Genomic DNA, 19,076 nt, shown 5'->3' with positions numbered 1-19,076 from the left:
CCCTTGAGACACTCAGTCGTTATCCAGACCACAACTTGGATCTTCATATAAAATACTGGTTAATCAGGCACAGAAAATCACAAGAAGAATGAGTCTCGAAGGATTGAATTAAATAATACTACTTTCATATAATTTGGACTACTTGTGGTTTTATTTTGTAATTTATGACTTTATTTCCTCTTTGAATTGTTAATACGAGTTGTATCTTTCAAATGATTTTTGACACTTTTCTCTTCCCTCTGCCTCCTTTCTTTCCTAATTAAGAAAGAGCTCCCTCAGCGTCAAGTTTACAATCCATAGCTGTATTATAGCAACAGAGAGGACAAAAATGTCTTTTCAGCTTTGAATTAAGAGGTAGGAGGAGATGTGCTCAAAAATAGAAGCAATATCTCTAAGTCAAAGCAAACAGGTAAATCTGGGGAAGCCTGGATTCTCATCACAAAATAATTTCTTTACCAAAGAGTGATCTACAATTTTAGGAGGCTGAGTACTACTCATGGATTGATGTTTCTATGAGTTTTGTTTGACATCCAAACCAGTAATATCTGCACAGAATGAGAATGGGTGGGGAACATACGCTGAAGGGGGAGGTACCATCAGAGCTCACCTCCCGCTCTGCAGAGTCTCTGTTCTCCCTGGCCCTCCTTCCTCCCCTAACCATTGTGTTCTGAGTCGTCAGAGATTTGCTAAAGGGTTTTCCACCAGGGATCATGGATTATGTAATTTGCATCACTCCCTCAATATGTAGGAGAATGGGGAAGAGGGGACTGAATCAGAATAAAATTGCACCCTTAGACTATTCAAAAATATGCTCTGCCTTTATTTCCTTTATTATTTTATCTTTAGATGTGATTTTTTATTTTTCCCCTTTTTTGTCTTATTGTAACAGTGAACATTTGCAGGGCACTGAGTGTTAAATATTGTTCTACATGCTTCATCCGTATGACATAATTTGACCCTCAAACCTGATTTAGGGGTAGGTGCTGTTATAACTGCTATTTACCTAAAGGATAAAGGATTTGCAAAGTTAACACATTTTTGGAAGTGATGGATCCAGAACTGGGTCCCTAGTGGGTTGACTTCAGTACTCAGTCTTACTCCCTTGGTCAGTATCTTTACATTTAGTTGTGGGTTGTCTTATCACCAACCTTATGATAATGTAGAAATTTATAAATTAATTATTGTTTGTACAGGAAAAATAAATTTCTCAAGTGAGCAGTAAGTGTACCATACTCTGCTCTTATCAGGTACACCTGCACCATCTATCAACGGTGCCTATGATGAGAGAGGAAACCCAGCCCAGCGTACCTTGCTGCTCCCATCACAGTCTTCCAAAGTGGCTGTGGTGTTTTCAATGGAAATGCATTTGCCCAAGGCCACATTAATAAGCTAGGGAACAAAATATAAAATATGCATTAAGAAAAAAAATATTTTAAAGTAGAATAAGACATTCAGAAAACACAGACTATAAAACTATAATAAGGTAAAAGATAGTTAAGTTGATAGCTTAGCATTACTTAGCACTATGCGATTTTATTGGTTGCTATCTCTCACAGAGACATAATGTAATCTTGCTAAAGTACAGCTTCAATCTGTCAATTTAGGCCTATGATTCAGCCACAGAGCCAACAAACAGAAGCTTTTAATTAACCCTTGCCTGGAATGCTGAATAGGGAATGAGCAAAAGGTAGCATGAAAAGTAGTTATTTTCTTGTCTCAAGTTTTTTTGATGCATACATTAAAAGTCAATGCACAGACTTGCAATTTAATCAAACCAACAGTTATGGGCTCTGTTCCCTGGCTGACCCCTTCAAGCCATTTCCCTGCTTAGGCATACTGAATCATAGATAAATTGAGTCCTTCAAAGAACAGCAGATTCCAGCTGATTCCCTGTCAGAATCTTCCTAATGACTCAGGCAAGCTACATTTCATTACAGGAAAGTCACGAAAGCTAATACAGAGCCAACCTTAAAGGCACTATCTGGCAGGCCCCCAGGTTTTTAATGGATTTGCAGGGTCAAATATGGAGGCAGCTTTCTATAAGTCACCATTTAATGCAGAAAAATGTTGATTCCCTTGCCCAGTTTGACATCTTGGGCAAGGCTAACGAGATGGTGAGTTAATAGTGCAATTTAGACTTCTTAGATTTCTAGAAGAGCTATGTAGAGTCAAGTCTACACTCAGGAAAGCCTTCTGAGCTGGGAGGTGGTGAAGTCTTCATTGGCAGGAACACTGTTTGTGCCCCCTCCTGTTCCAGGGCGCCTAACACAGAGCCCTGACTCTAAAGTGTTGCCCGATGAAGCTGTGTAGCTCAGAGTTGTAAGCCTTCATAACACGGCGCTCAGTGGGATGGCCCTCACTTTTACATGCATAGCTCAGCTTACAAGAAAGTCAGGGGCATCTTAGGAGACCATAAAATGCAGAAAACAAAAGAAAACAAAAGAAAAGAAAACAAAACAAAAACCTTTAGCAAATGGGAAAATTGCAAATACTGGTAGGAAAGGGACCGACATTGTAAGGACAGTAGAAAAACATGCGTAAGCCAGAAAGCTGGAACTGCAGTCTTCCACATAAAGATGGATGACCAAAGAATCGGACCCTCAGCAGAATGGTGTCCTGGGAAAAACAATTTACCCGGTAGCACAAGGAGACAAGGAAGCTAGACTCTCCCTTGGGAATCTGAACCTTACGTAGACCTTCATTTGGGTTTGAGATGTACGTTTACACTACTTCCATCGGATAGGAACTTTGACAGACATAAAAATAGTACCAGACTGGGGGCATCTGGGTGGCTCAGTTGGTTAAGGGTCTGCCTTTGGCTCAGGTCATGATCCCAGGGTCCTGGGATCCAGCCCTGCATCAGCTCAATTCCAAGCTTCACAGCAAAGGGCTCCTGCTCAGTGGGGGAGTCTGCTTCTCCCTCTCTCTCTGCCCCCCCCCCCCCCCCCGGCTCATGCTCTCTCTCAAATCAATCAATCAATAAATAAAATCTTAAAAAAAAAAAATAGTACCAGGTTGGTTACTTCTGGGGTGGCTGGCATGTAAAACAACTCTGGAAGGACAGAATTTCCATCAGAAATCTTCAAAGAAAGCTCTATTCACAATGTAAAGTGACAAATATGGGAAGAGACAATCCACCGTTAGTAAATGGAGCAGTCAGGACGCCCAGAGGAATCACAGAGCAGGGTGCCCAGCGGAGATTTAATAGAAATGCATGAAAGGAGGATAGGCCTGGAGATTAAAGAAAGGAAATGTGCTCCAATTGTTCTCTGGATTTTAACAGACATAAATATAAACTTCTGTATTTGTGGATTCTGTCTTCCCACGGGTTCGGAAAACTCTGGCTTCAATACAGCTGAACAGGTCGTACTGCTCCAGAACCTTGCAGAACCTCCAGTACGTTAATGTTTAGCTCTCTGCTCTAAGGGGGAAGGCAGCGTGAGCGTCTGCCAAATATATTTGGCCCTGGGATCCTATTTCTGGCAGCACAACTAACAGTGCCCAGAGCAGTGTATGGGAACCCCTGGTTTAACTGAGTTCTTTGTATTTATTTTGTACAGTCCCTTCTGCCAAGCATAGAAAAAGCATTACATGGAAGGAAAAAAATTTTCTTTCCCTTGCTTTCCGTCACCCGCCCCCCCCTCACCCCGCCCCGCCGCCACCGGCTTTCTCTGAAGATTTGTTTCTCTTCGTCCCTATCAGAAATTTCGGGAGAAACTGCTTTTCTTCACATAGAAATGATTTATGAAGCCCTAAGGAGTTGTTATTCTTTATCTCATTATGAATGGTTTTAAAAATGGATTCTTCATTTTATTTTCAAGGAATTGTATTTATGCTTTTATTGTAAACCATTTCAATCTTTTTAAAAATATCGGACAGTATATAAATTTTAAATAATCCATTTTGAATTATTTCACTTTCCAATTTAGGAGGAGTTCCCCACAGTTTATCACAGAATTGCCAGACTTCGGGCTATAGGCTATTTGCTAAGCGTCTAATCCAATATAAAGACACATTGTTGGCAATGTGCTTTCATTCCTCAAACATTTTTGGTTCAATAAGATATGATATGTTCTTATAAAAAAAGAAAAGAAAACAAAAAATCTTGCACTAGATTTAAATTCCTAAATAGGTTGAAAGAAGGGAAAATGTGGAGCAAATAAAAACTTGTAGAATTTATTTTCTTGGGACTCAAATCTGTCTTTCTAAAATAATGGTCTAGTTAATCTTAGTCTGAAATGTCTGGAAAAAATCTTTTTTTTTTCTTTTTTTTTTTTAAATGGTAATAATGCACCCTACTGGTTATTTCAGAAGGGAGCAAATGATATCTTGATTATAATTTGTCTAAGGAAAGCAACAAATAGAATTTTAAAAAATCATTTAAAAATATTTTCTTCATTTTAATATATTATAGCTCTGGCAGCAGCAGAAGGCTGTTACAGGAGAGAGCTTCAGAAATTTCATGGGAACTCTTACACAAGTTAACCTCACAGAGGCAAAAGGTAGTTTTTTAGTTCCCTCTGGTGGTTAAAGTTTAGTAATGCTCTTGCTGAGATTCTGTGTGAGGACAGGAAAAAAAATTACTATGGTGAAAATTTTTTTCTTACTCAGGAGTTAGAATTTAAAAAAAGAAAAAGTAAGTTTATTTTACAGACACATTATTTGAACAGTGTATAAATTCAGGGTATTCCTAACGAGTTACCTAGAAAAAAAAACCAGGTTGAACTACCAGAAATAGCTGCTATTTTATTTTGACCTATAAAAATGACAATTTTATACTACATTATGTTACAGACAGGTCACATATACTAGTTTGTCAGTTGAATTTTTATGTTTCCTCTCTTTCATACTCTTCCAGAATCTCCCCTATACTGCCAGGGAGAATGGCTCTTCTAAGTCCTTGTCATCATCAGGAAATTTCCTAGGCGGAGACTGATTTGTTTGTACAATTCACTTTCTAGGGGAACTGAACAAACATGGCCTAAAACAGCAGGCTTACTGATGGTCAAGTCTGAGAACTTCTTTCGTGAAGAAAAAGAAAATTCTTAAAGAAAATGAAATAATTCCAGGAATATTTATAAATCAAAATTCAATGAGAAAACAATAAAACAGATTAAAATTCTGCATGACTAGGGAAGAGCTCTAGGTCAAGGCCTGACTAATCACTTCTAAACCTATTCTACGGTAAATATCCTCATAGCTTGCCATCCTTTTCAAATTAAGCCCCACTCCCAGAATGGGTTTGAAATGGCTTTCATCCAGGTTTTCTGCTTTCTTGCTTTAGTTCTTAGCTTTGTACTCTGTCCAACCTGTTTAGTTTGGTTTCTTCCCTTTTGGTACATTACATTGTGCCCTGGAATTTTGTCTGTCATCATTTGACTATTTTGTTTTCAACCCATGTTTGAAATCTATAAAAATCTAATTAAATCATGTCATCCTATTGCTTAACCTTACTCAATAACCTCCTATTACATTCAGTAGGGGGGAGAGAGGGAAAGAAGGAAGGAAGGAAGGAAGGAAGGAAGGAAGGAAGGAAGGAAGGAAGGAAAGAAAGAAAGAAAGAAAGAAAGAAAGAAAGAAAGAAAGAAAGAAAGAAAGAAAGAGAGAGAGACAGGAAGGAAGGAAGGATTATTACTCTGCCTGTAAGGACCTATGTGACCTGACTCTTCCTCCCTCCTCCCCTTCATCTGGTGCGATTCTTCTCTCCTTCTGACAACATTCATCTTCGTGGCACTTCTTGAGTGCCTGGACAGTCATCTATCTTAGAGTTTTTGCACAAAGGGCATCCTCTGCCTAAGACTCTCTCCTTTAGAGCTTGGATGACACTTGTCTTTCAGGCCTGGGCTTCAACATCTCCTCAGAGTTGAATACTCTAGCTTAGAAGGATTCCTCAGTTGTGACCAGTTCCCTAAATGAGAGCCATTCTATTTTTTATTTAAACGTTACATACTTGTACATGGTTTTCCCTACTCAACTTTAAGCTCCACAAACAGGAATCAAGTGTGCTTTATACATCACCCTATAACGCAGTTCTGAAATGCTGTCTGGTTTATTGATACCCAGTAGGTATTTGCTGAAATAATCAATGAAAATGGCTGCCTAAAAGCCTCCCGTAAGTTCACCTATATTTAACCCTTAACCATGCTCTGTCTCATCTGCACTCATACTTGGTATTTACTTATAATGTAATCCTTCATTCTTTTCCACACATTTTCAAGAGTTTTTAAATTTTATTTTTATGGAGTCAGAATGTAATTACTGCTTGAACTTACCACACCATTAGCCCTCACAATGGGAGCCTTCAAATCAGGAAAAACATTCTCCAAGTACCATTTGAAACTTTTGCATTTTAGTTTCTTTCGAAGTTCCCTTTGTTCTGTGAGGTTTCCAACATCTAACCCTTGGTCTATGAGGTGGTCCCCATGGCCATAGAAGAGCTCCTTGTACTCATCAAGCCAGACCTCAGCAACCCGCACCAAGTTCCGCTCTACTGTCTTCATCCGGTCTTTGGGGAAGGAGTACGGATTGTCATTTCTGAATATGTGGCCCACTCGGGAACAGGGAATGATCTCAATTTCACCACCACACATCCACACCTGGAACAGTTTGATAAACATCAATTTTCAAATGATGTCCACAAATCATGGGCAGTTAACAATGACAAGGAACCACTTGATCACCACTCCCTCCTCCCCGCAGTTGGAAGTAGTTTTTTCTAGTAGTTTCAAATTAAACTCAACAGGTTTATTTGGTTTTGTCCATTGCTGTGGACCATTTTAGGATTCGTAAAAAATATATATTTTTCTTCCCTACCCTGCAGTGTTCATCTTTTTATTTTATAAAGAAATTCTCACCAAATCCCAAAGTATAAAATATAAACTATGAATTCCTGTTTTGGTTGGATCAGGGAAAGGAGTTTATATTTCCATTTTTTCAAACTTCCATTCTCATCTTGGGATGATCCACACGACTTATGGAACACAACCTGAAAATGAGCTCCAAGTAATACCCCTTTTACTATATACCACCTCACTCCCCAGGAAAGCAGTTGCCTTTTGGATTCCCTTCACTCTGGCTGCTGCCAAGGCTTTCTTAGCTGTTGATCAATGACTATAAATACCCAGAGCTGTCTGGATGTCCAAAGTTGCTGCACCATTGCCTGCTGATGGCCTGCTCTAAAGGCGCTTTTTGTACTTCTGTCACTTGTGCTGTCTAACATGAACCATTACTGAATGATTTACTGGAGATATTTTGTATGTAGTGTGAATCCTGCAGCATTTATACAGAATGGCAGACAATTATTTCCCCCATAGTCACATATAGAAACAGTGTTATGAAATATTAGGGAATACTAATAAATTTCATGAGAGCTATTGATTCTTCCAAATTTAATCTGGGATATAAAAACATTAATCTAGAGGCCCCCAAATTTCTGTGCAATTTCCTCCCAGAGGCAGTCCCATATCTGATTATATTAGTAAAATGAAACCAAATGAAAAAGTCTGAATTGTAGAGAGAATTGGAGGACCACTTGATAATACCTTGAATGAGAGCTCCATATTTTCTCCACCCCACACATCAAGCCCAGGGTCGTATGTTCCAAGTTCAAAAAAGTAATTTTTATCAATAGAAAACAATCCACCTGCCATGACGGGACACCTACAAAAAGAAATGTTTTTTTAAACTTGCATGTCATGGGATTTCAACTTTTAGAGTGGGTCCTCTGTGCAGTTGTGATGGAGTTAAGAGAGATTTCAAAATAGCGACCAAGTGTGGGGAGGTCTTGGAAGGGAGTCACAAATAGCCCTGAGGTCATCAGTTCCCTGCTTCCTGGTGGCAGAGCTTGACTAGGGTCAGCAAAGATGGGGCTTAGAAGTAGGATTCTTATTTGCCCTTTACTCTTCGCCACAAACTCTTGAGCTAGGTTATTTTTAACAATGCCTATTTAATAGTGCTAAGGGAGTACCAGGCACTGTTGTGAGCATTATATGTGTATTATCTCAGACTTTATGGAAATCCTGCAAGTATGTACCGTTAAGAAACTACAGCCCAGAAATGGTTTGAAACTTTCCCGAGATCACAGATTACTATGATGTACACCTGGGGTTCAATTTAGGTGGCCTGGTTTGACACTATGATTGCTCACTCCACTCTACCGTCTCAACTGTAGACAGACTTTATTGACAGCTTATTATGTGGCAAACACTTTTTAAAGTATGTGATATGATCAGATTTAATTCTTAGATGATAGAGGTAGTTCCTTCTATCAGTCTTTAATGCAAAAAATGAGGAAACAGAGATTCAGAGAGGTTAAGTAACTTTTTAAAGCTCACACCTTTAAAAGGTAGTAGAGTTGAGATTTAAATTCAAAGAGTCCGACTCCAGAGTCTTCATGACTGTTCTAGATTATGGGGAATAGAAACTACACTTGAATCAGCAGCTCGACAAGGTGGTAATCACTTCCCATGGTGGTTACATTGAGCCAGTTGAAAGGTTTGTGTGGAGAGCCTTTCTTGTGTCTAGGGTACAAAGCAATGTCAAGGGTAAGATAATTCCTGCCCCACACCTACTTCCTGTCCCCCATCATTTATGTACATATGCAGTCTGAATGCCCAATGTCCTTTCTAGTCCATCCAGAATGCATTCTCTTTCTAATGTTATGTGGACTATAATCTGAACTCAATCACTACATTGACCCTCAAAATGGGAGTCTGAAAAAGGCAAAGAAGTTCTTTAGATGTGGGATCAGAGTAAGTGTGTTAAATTCAGGCAGATATGGATGTGAATCCCAATTTGTTCTTTTCCTGGCTGTATATCCCTGGAAAATTACTTCTTTTAGGGTCCATTTCCTCATCTCTACCATGGCAATACTACCATCTCACTCCTAGGGTTACAGAGAGGGTTAAATACACAGTGCTTAATAAATGATAGTACTCCTAACTTGACTCACTAGGAATACCAATTCTGAAGGCATCACACCTAGCAAGGAATGAGGCATGCTTTATTGAGGGTTAAGTTCTGAGAAATAATGCTACAATCCACAGTGTGGGCTGGGGCTTTCTCTTGGCACTTGTCTGCTCAAGTTCTCTCTCCAGCTGGGAAGGCTTTGGGACTCCTGCTGCTCTTCCTGAGGCTGGCTGCATGCTTGTCCTGCAGGTCTAGACTCTGGAGGAAGTGTTCAGAAGTCCCCACTTTGGCTTCAGGTCTAAGCTGTGTTCTTCAATTCAGCAATATTCAATTTATTCTTCAATTTATTTCTCCAGCAATAAAGACCCACTTTTAATTCATATCTGCCTTCTGTATCTATTTCTCAATTCATTTACAGAATTTGGCACCCCTCCCATGGAAAGGGTAGGATTAGAATTGAAAAGAAAATCCTAACAGTAGCTATTATTACAATAATATTTTTACTACTATTATTTACTCTTCCAATTTTTACTCATGTCGGCTTTAATATGCATGTTTATATTAGCATTTATGCAGCATATTCAATTAGTTTATATTTCTTAGGCTGTAAATCCCAGAGAACAGGAGTAGTATTAGTGAATTTCTCTGGGTTCGGGGCTGAATAAGGTCCAGTTGACCATTTAAAAGAATGAGTTTTGGTAGTGGGAAAGTAATCTCTTAGGAAAACTGTTTGCTTTTGATCATCTGTTGGCTAAAGCTATAATTCTTTTTTTTTTTTTTTTAAAGATTTTATTTATTTATTTGACAGAGACAGAGACAGCCAGAGAGAGAGGGAACACAAGCAGGGGGAGTGGGAGAGGAAGAAGCAGGTTCCCAGCGGAGGAGCCTGATGTGGGGCTCGATCCCAGAACGCCAGGATCACTCCCTGAGCCGAAGGCAGATGCTTAACGACTGCGCCACCCAGGCGCCCCTAAAGCTATAATTGTTGATGGTCTAGAGAATGACAGGAAATACTTGTTTTGTGGAATTGCTTCCTATGCATTTGTAAAAAGATACATAATTGCTTTCTAATTTTAAATTTCACACACTTACCTTATTATATCTGTTTCTTTAATTCTGTTTTTTGCAACAACATCTGGAGGAATTGTTCTCCAACCAAAGTTCATGGGCCACACAAAGATGCCTCTTTGAAAGTTGTCCACTGTCATGTAACTAATCCAGGAAAAAAACAAAAGAGCTACCTGAGATCGTACACATATACTTAATCAATCGGACACCATGCCTTGTTCAAATGAATGAAACAAGTGCTTACACAAATGATTTTAGATTACCACAAACTTTTTAATAACATTTCAAGCAAATTTATGAGTACAACTTACATTAGTGACTTACTGGCTGGATTGCTAGTTTTTAACTTATACTTTACTTTTAATAATGTTCTGACTATTTTTGAGGGAAAAAAACAATTTAGGAGCATATGTATATTTTCCACAAAAAGATGAACTAATCTTAAGGAAGATAAATATTTTCTGGGTTCAGGTACAGCTGAATAGAAAGAGGAAAGAACTGGACAATGAGTATTAGGATTTAATGTTATTAAAAGTTAAGCATTTTGATGATCCAATAAACTACTGGATTGACCTCTGATCCTAAGATATCGATTATGTGTTTCTATTTATTTAAATGGATGAACTGTGTGTTTCATTTGCAAAAATGTGCACTTTAGGAATATGACCAGTACTTTTTGCTGTTGTTGAAGACTCACTTAGAAGTGTCTCGTGGAATATGACAGTATTACCTCATGTCCTTATCATTGATGACTTCAATTACTGGACAGGCTACTTTCTTTCTACTTAAATAAACTCTTTCCAGAAGAGGTTCCAACCAACCAACGTTACATTCCACGTGAGAATCTAAGAATGTCAACACATCACCTAGAGAACCAGAAAAAAAGAATCCATTTGAAAATGCGATATACTGAGTGTGTGTACTTCATGTTCAGAGGTCTTGGGGATTGCTTCAGAAAGGTGATTATAAGGGTAGTAGTCTTCTCACTGAATTCCTGGTCCCTATAATTTCAGTCTATAATGAAATAAAATCAATTTTGTTTCTAGAAGTCCTATGGGGCAAGCATCATTTTTGTTTGTGAAAAATTGGTAAGCCACTTAGAATAGATTGGCAAGACTTTGAAGGGAATCCTTAGTAGTAAAGGTGGCTGCTTTGTCTCTTCTAAGGAGGGTGGGTCCCATTAACCTGGCATGGGCCTGCGTGAACCAGGCAGAGTTTGATATTCCAAGGTGGGCCATAGGAATGATGAAGACGAGAAATCACTCTGCATAGCAGGGGTGAAAACAAATAAAAGACAAAGAAAGAGCAAGGTTAGAAGGTAGTGTTAAAAGGTTACAGGGATGGGGAGGGAGAATAGGGAATAGTTTAATGGGTATAGAGTTTAAGTTTTGCGAGATGAAAAGCATTCTGGAGGTTGGTCGCACAACTGTGAATATACTTCAGAGTACTGGACTGTGCACTGAAGAAATAATTAAGATGGTAAATTTTATTTATTTATTTATTTAATTAATTAATTTATTTATTTATTAAGGATTTATTTATTTATTTGACAGAGATAGAGACAGCCAGTGAGAGAGGGAACACAAGCAGGGGGAGTGGGAGAGGAAGAAGCAGGCTTCCAGCGGAGGAGCCTGATGTGGGGCTTGATCCCAGAACGCTGAGATCACGCCCTGAGCCGCAGGCAGACGCTTAACGACTGAGCCACCCAGGCACCCCAAGATGGTAAATTTTATGTTACACATAATTTACCACAATAAAAAATCAAAGACTTGCAGGAGAAAAAAAAAAAAAACAAGAAAAAAAAAACTTGGAGGCTAAAAAATAATCATTAAAACTTATTTTTTTCCTATTAGTTGTGTGAAGTAACACTCTCTTCCCAATAAAATTCTCTGTAGCATCTACATGGTTCCAAATGATTTTATACAAGCGGAGTGTATGTGTGTGTGTGTGCGTGCGTGAAGATTAATAATAACCTGAGAAATCTGGGCTATGGCCAAAATCCTATTTGTGTCCTTTCAGGCCCAACCACAGGCAAATTGCAAAGGCTTTCCCCGGCAGGTCCTCATGGCTGGAGGCTGCCCTCTCATACCAGACGTGGTCTGCAGCCAGCGCACCACAGCCTCTGAAGGGACTTGCAGCCAGCGCACCACAGCCTCTGAAGGGACTTGCAGTCAAAGCTCAAGCCCTCCCTCTTCTTCAGTGGACATGCTCTCAGCATAGCTTCATTCCTAGCTCAATCCCTCCATTGGAGGCCTCCTTCAGGCCAAGATCTCTGTGTCACCGTAAGCGAGGTGGGGAGGTCTCCAAGACATTTTCCTCCATCTGACTCAGCATTCGATACTTTCCCACTCTGAGCCCTCTCCTTTTTCTCACCCGAGGCTCCAGGCTGTAAAACAGGAGGAGCCTTTTGTTCTGGGCTCCTTAGGCAGTGAGATGACCCTCACGTCTGCACAATCCACAGGGAAAAATGGAACATTCAAGGAGCCAGCACTTCCTTCTGTTTCAATTCTTACTTACACTTCTTACTTATATTAGTGGAGGAAATGATTAAAGACTTGAGTATTATTTTCCTTTTGGTTTATTATTTGAATCAACCACTCTGACCCCTGGCTGCTCCCCTCAGCTCTCGACAACCCTATAACAACATCGGTTACCTTCTAGTAAGTGCTTACTCTATGCCAGCCACTGTCCTAAGCATTCTACATGGTTGTCTTGTTTAATCCACACAACAAACCTGAGGTATAAATCTAATTTTTATTTCCACTTAAGAAATGAGATGTAGCTCTAAGTTTTATTCCCATCTAAGAGAAACAAAGGACTTAAGCAATTTTTTCAAGTTTACACAGCTAAGTGGCAGCCTGATACTAGAAAATAGCTTATTCCATTGCCTGGGTTCCCCAAAAAAAGAAAGAAAAAATGGCCAGAAAGAGGCAGGGCTATGAAAATGGGAAAGCTTAAAGTAAAAGTAGAAGACAGCAGCAGGGGGCACCTGGGTGGCACAGCGGTTAGGCGTCTGCCTTTGGCTCAGGGCGTGATCCCGGCGTTATGGGATCGAGCCCCACATCAGGCTCCTCCGCTATGAGCCTGCTTCTTCCTCTCCCACTCCCCCTGCTTGTGTTCCCTCTCTCGCTGGCTGTCTCTATCCTGTCGAATAAATAAATAAAATCTTTGGGAAAAAAAAAAAAAAAAAGAAGACAGCAGCAGGCAAAGAACCAGGTGAAATTAAATACCTGGATGATAGCTCATTATCCATGAAAAACTATAAACTACCTCTTAATTAATGGTTCAGTATCTTATTAACCGATGAACAAAGGAATTTTTGCATAAGGGTAAGAAACTGACCTTAGCCAAGGTCTAGGTGAGGGACGTTCTTCAGAAGTCCCTAGGCAGCACCAGGTTGTGCTAGGCTAAAGCCCCACCCCCCCTTATCCCCAACTCTTGGAAACAGTGGTTACAACTCCTGATCATGCTGGTGGAGTCCTATTTCCAGAGATTATAGCTTGTTTGATAATGAAAGGCCATTATCAACTATGGGTGTCCTTTTGCACAGTCCGCTCCCTGTGTGGGAAGAAGGTTCACAGGGATTATTTAGGTGTGTAAGGTATGTAAGCTTGCCTGCTAAGGTCCTACTTGGCTAGTGATAGCATGTGCAGAAGACAACCCCCTTTTTCTCACTCCTTCTACTGCTGGTCCATTGGAACCAAAGAGCAGTCTCTACCAGACTGCATGTCGCTATCCCCAGAGTAAGCTTAGAGGGTCAAAGGGGCCTGGATTGACTTTCTCAATCCCTGGTAGCAGCATGATGGGTACCCAAACTTACATTCACTTCCCACCTGGCCCAGATCCCCACACAGATTTTCATTCACTTGTTGCCAGGACCCAAAGGAAGCAGCTTCTGTCCAAAACATAGACTGGAATTTTATACTGTTTTATTTTGGGTGAGAAGCGAATCCTCCCATGCATGAATGTCATTGCTCCACTTTCAGACACTTTAATTTAAAATAAGATCTCCGGAACTAGACCAGGAAGCTGTCTATGTAGCTGACTCTGGTTGGGACTTCTACTTGTAGTGGGTATGGTCTCTGGACATTTCACATACTCTTCCTAACCCCTAGACTTATAATGAAATGAACACAGGATCGAAGCCACATAGCTCTGCTTTCCTTAGCCACATGGGATAAATTACTTAACCTCTCTGAGATTTACCTTATGGGGATAGTTCTAAGATCTACCTAACACCTAACTCCCTTATAAATAGCTAGTGTTATTACTATTTTTTCAACGAGAGTTTAAGCTAGAGCTCAAATCATCCTATCTTGATGCCACCTGGCAGGCTTTTCTGATTCTTAAGAGTAGGTCCCAGCAATGCTGGATGGTTTGCAGATGGGTTTGATTGTAACTTATTTATTTATTTACTTTTTGACCAACTCAGAGATGCTCCATGTGCCAAAAAGCTTTGGCTCCTTTTTGAGTACAGACCCCCATTTCTATTCAGCCAACCAGCTTGGGATATTGTTGCCAGCACCAATTAGTGTTGGAGTGTTGTGTCTAGGGTTCCTTGAGGGATGTGGACCTGGCTGGGTGTTTGATTTTACATAATAATTTACAAGTGATGCTAAGGAAACCACCTGTTTTACATGCAGCAGAAACAAACTGTAGAAATTTACAGGACTATCACTTTTCAGGAGACCCCAGGGCTGTCCAGGAGTTAGATGTCGTTTTAGTCCACATACTTAAAGTTAGCCAACTGATTCTTTGGAATGCTCACAGCAGTGTCACGTATTTTGCCAAATGCCCTTGTTATAAAGGAAATGAGAATCTGATCTCTACTCTGACTCTCCAGAGTGTACTATTGAACCTGCCCGTCTGCAGACGCTTCTTGGCAGGGCAATAACTCGCTCTTTCATTCAATACTCGCATGAGATCCAAGTGGCTGGCTTGTTCACTTTGTACCTCAATTACTGCCTCTCTTTTTACTTCTGTTGGTTTCCTATAGGACACTTTCCTTAGAGATCCATTGACCATGGCCTGCCCTTCAGATTTTTAAATCCTACTTGAACTCTCTATGTCCTCATTCTCAGGAAATAACTGATTGGACTCGATCTTTTTGCCTAAATCATATCCAGATGAAGAACCTATTATGCCCTAGAAACTGAATATGTAGTGAACGCTGTTAGTGGTCAGAGAGTCACTGTTTTGCCCTTATTATATTGTATTATGTACTTTCAGAAAGTCTAATAATACCTTGGGACCACAATGGGCTACTTGACCTGTTTCAGGTCCTTGGATCTTTGATCTCATCCTTGCCTGTGGTTTCCCCTCCCTTTTTTCTGAATCCTAAAGGGTAAATCTTTAGGAAACAATAGCTGTCAAGGCCTGTCAGATTCTGAATTCAGATTCTTGGCTGAGGCAGTCTAGAGAAAATTTCTGCCCTGGTATCTTTGCTGACCTCTGTTTACTGAGACTTTTCGGGCCTAGAATGTCTCTTGCCTGTGCTTTACTTGTGATGGCTGGGGAATGCCCAGGGGGAGTCTGGGATAACTAACAGGCTGGTCAGCCCCACTTAGGGCCAGTCCCTGAACAGTCCCTGAATTATTTCCTCAGCTAAACCTGGTATGGGCTTCTGAATCCCCTTGAAGTTCCCACAGGAGTCAGATGCACTTCAGGGCCCTTGGATGTGCCCTTGGGCAAGGCTGGTACTAATTCCATCAAAACACACTTTTCAGCTTCTTTCCAAATTCAGGCATTGACCTTCCTCTAATGCTGCTCAAAGTGTGGCCACAGACCCCGCCATCAGTGATAGGAACAGAAATTGAGAACAAATGCTTTAAAACCCTAGCAGTTTGCTGGAATTTGTTAATTTATTCTCTATTTTATATATGTGTACTTATATAAGATATATGTCATTATTTATGTTATCTGTATCTTATCTATGCTATATGTACACACATACACATGTATATGTTATACATAATAAATTTATGTATATATCTATATACATAGAGTATAGATGTATGCATATATAATTGTGTATCTAGCTTTATTTTTTCCCCATTTCTTTCTTAGGTAGTTCATCTTTATTATAATTTACAAAGGGTAGGTCCACAAAATTTGGAAATTAGGAAGAAAAAACTTCTTCTATGCTAGTTTGAGAAGCAACTCTTCACTAGACAGTGGCAGGCAATTAAAATGCACCTAGCTGGCCTCTCCAAACTAAAGTTGTGACCTCTGAGCAAGTCACTACAACAATGTAGTGGGGTTGACCAGAATCTAAAAAACAGATAATATAGAAAAGAAGATATTAGAATCTGCTGCACATGTTATTTCATGAAATGTCTATCATAGTTATATGTGTAATATATATATGCACTGGGTTGTGATGTAAGATTTATTTCTTAACATGGGTCATGGTCAAAATAGTTTGAGAGTTACCGAATGAAAACTGAGCTAATGTGTTCAAGGGTGTTAATGACTGACTGAGAGGCAAGTTTACATTTATACATTTGGATTTTCTAAATCCAAAGAAATTATTTTCTGGCTGTATAACCGCAAGTACTTGAGCAGGCCGATTAGGCAACTGCTTTGAGCAAGTTCATTGCCCTCATCTGAAGAGGCCTCCCGTGTTGTCTAACAGTTTTGACTATTCTGGAGATCATCACCAGCATGCTTTGTGCTCCATGCAGGCAGAGAGAAGTTTTTTATAAGCAGTACATTTTTGGTTCTGCACTTGTCAGCTTTCTCTACATGGATGTCTCATTTTCATCTCAAATTTACATGGACAAAATCGGAACTCAACTGTAATCCCAAATCTGTTCCTCTGGTTATGGCCCCACCACCCACCAACTTGCTTAGATGCCAATTCTAGGGGTTTTTTTGTTTTGTTTTGTTTTTTGGGGTTCTTTTTACTCCTCTCATTATTATTCTCTTCATACGTTGTCTGATGACAAGTTCTGTGGGCTTCATGTCCACAATATATTCTTACTCTGACCCCTTCCTCCATCTGCCCTAGTACCTCCCTGGTGCTTGGACAACTATAATAGCCTCTTTTTTTTTTTTTTAAGATATATTTATTTATTTGAGAGAGAGAGCGAAAGAGCACGAGAGAGTGAGTGGGGGGAGTGTAGAGGGAGAGAAAATCTTCGAGCAGACGCCCGCTGAGTTCAGAGCCAGCTGCAGGGGTCAATCCCATGACCACGATCCAAGAGATCACAACCTGAGCCGAATCCAGGAGTCGGACGCTCAACTGATTGAGCCACCCAGGCGCCGCAATGATAACCTCGTAATTGGCCCCCCTCCTTCCTCTCTCCTCTACCTAATACCCATTCTCTACAAGATGGCCAAATTGAACTTTAAATTAAGTTAAACAATTTTATCCTCCTCTTTAATGTACTACCTTTGTTTCATATGATACTAAGAATAATGCCTACACTCCTTGAATGACTCATAAAGCTTTACAAAAGCCTGCTTTTGCCATGACCCCCACATGAATCTCCAATCACTCTCTCTATGGTCAGCAACAATAAGCCGTACTAAACTTCTTTCTTTAACTTTAATACACAGAACATATTTCTGCAGCAGGACCTTGCAACTTCTTGTTCCATTTGCCTGGGAATGTTCTCCATCCAGATCTTAGCCCCACACTTGCCTACTTGGACCATTTCCTCACTATCCTATTTTTTGTATCATTTGTGTGTAATTACTTCCCAAAAGAAAACAAACATGGATTTTTACTTAATGTTCCAAATGGGGTCTATCATTAAGAATTTTAGTTATCACTGCAATGTCAATTTTGGTGTGATGTGTTTGTAGTTAATTTTAAATTTCCATTACAGGCCAAAGAAATCTGTTAGCAAACCAATGGGATAAGAAAAGTTCAAAATTTGGGGTTTAGTTACAAGGAAGTGTAACTTAGGTAAGCAGATAATTTACCATTAGAACATGCTTAAATGTGGGGCGCCTGTGTGGCTCAGTTGGTTAAGTGTCTACCTTTGGTTCAGGTTATGAACCCAGGGTCCTGGGATCAAGCCCCACATTGGGCTCCCCGCTCAGTAGGGAACTCCCTCTCCATCTGCCTCTCCCCCAGCTCATGCTCTCTCTCTTTCTCAAATAAATAAATAAAATCTTAAAAAAAAAAAAAGAACATGCTTAAATTCAAGCTGGTGGAGATCTGCAGTGTCATGGGTTACAGGGGAGGGTGCTAGCTAGATGTCTAGAGGCAAGAAAATGTAGCAGATAAGAGTGCAGATTTGAAGCCAAGTTTTCTGGGTTCCAATCCTGCTGTAGCACTTGCTAGCTGGGAGAACTTGGGCAAGTCATAACCTCACTGTGCTTCCATATCTTCACCTGTAAAATGAGGAACATTATTGTGCCTAGCTCCTAGAGTTATTATGAGGATTAAATCAATTACTGTAGAATGTATTTAGAATGGAACCTGGTATGTAAGTTCAGCAATTATTATGGGGAATGGGTCCTTCCACAGAAGGATGTGAAAATAAACAGTATGTTTGATGTTATTTTGAAAGTACTTGTGGGCAGAAAAGATTTGGCTCCTCCCATTCACTCACTAACACCCACACACTAAAAAGAGGTGAAGAAAAGAAGGCATGTTGCTCTTTGGGAAGACAGAGAGAGCTGTCAGAAGCGCAGACATACCCATAGGTCAGGGAAGAGAGAAGTAAACAATTCTAAGCCCTCAAATACTGATGGGATCAGGTCAAAAAGGCATAGGCTTGAAAGGGCTCCAAGTGGTCGAATTTGGGACAATCTGAGTACAATTAAAAGAAAGGAAGGAAGGAAGAAAGAAAGAAAGAGCAGAAGGAAGGAGGAAGGAAGAAAGAACAGAAGGAAGGAAGGAAGTTAATAATATACACATTGAATTTTTTAAAGCATAAATTCGTATTGGTGGGGGCATAGGAGGGGAAGAGGAAGAGAGAGGGAGGGAGAGAGAGGAAGGGAGGATAAAAAGAAGAGGGAAGGAAGGACAGAGAGATGGACAGCCCTCAGTGTAATAATTGATTCAAGCAATGATCATCAATGGGTGCAAAACCATTGAGTAAAATGTAAGGAAAACTATTCATATGGATCAAAGTATCACATCACAA

General features: G+C 40.0%; 1 protein-coding gene across 1 annotated transcript in view; it reads right to left on the bottom strand.

The window, feature by feature from the left end:
* The window catches only part of GALNT5 (polypeptide N-acetylgalactosaminyltransferase 5), a 49,682-nt gene that overhangs the window by 12,340 nt on the left and 18,266 nt on the right, over positions 1-19,076 (bottom strand). Inside the window, exons 4-8 of the mRNA XM_045781665.2 lie at positions 10,706-10,841; positions 10,000-10,119; positions 7,542-7,659; positions 6,273-6,596; positions 1,309-1,389 (exon numbers count right to left, since the gene is read on the bottom strand). Coding sequence (XP_045637621.1) covers positions 1,309-1,389; positions 6,273-6,596; positions 7,542-7,659; positions 10,000-10,119; positions 10,706-10,841 — 779 coding nt within the window. The remainder of the gene's footprint in view (positions 1-1,308; positions 1,390-6,272; positions 6,597-7,541; positions 7,660-9,999; positions 10,120-10,705; positions 10,842-19,076) is intronic.

The sequence above is a fragment of the Ursus americanus genome, chromosome 1 (assembly GCF_024610735.1).
Source record: "Ursus americanus isolate L20-20 chromosome 1, mUrsAme1.1.p, whole genome shotgun sequence".
In the NCBI taxonomy this organism is placed as follows: Eukaryota; Metazoa; Chordata; class Mammalia; order Carnivora; family Ursidae; genus Ursus; species Ursus americanus.
Note: the sequence above shows the minus strand (reverse complement) of the source record. Positions and strands in the feature narration are given on the sequence as shown.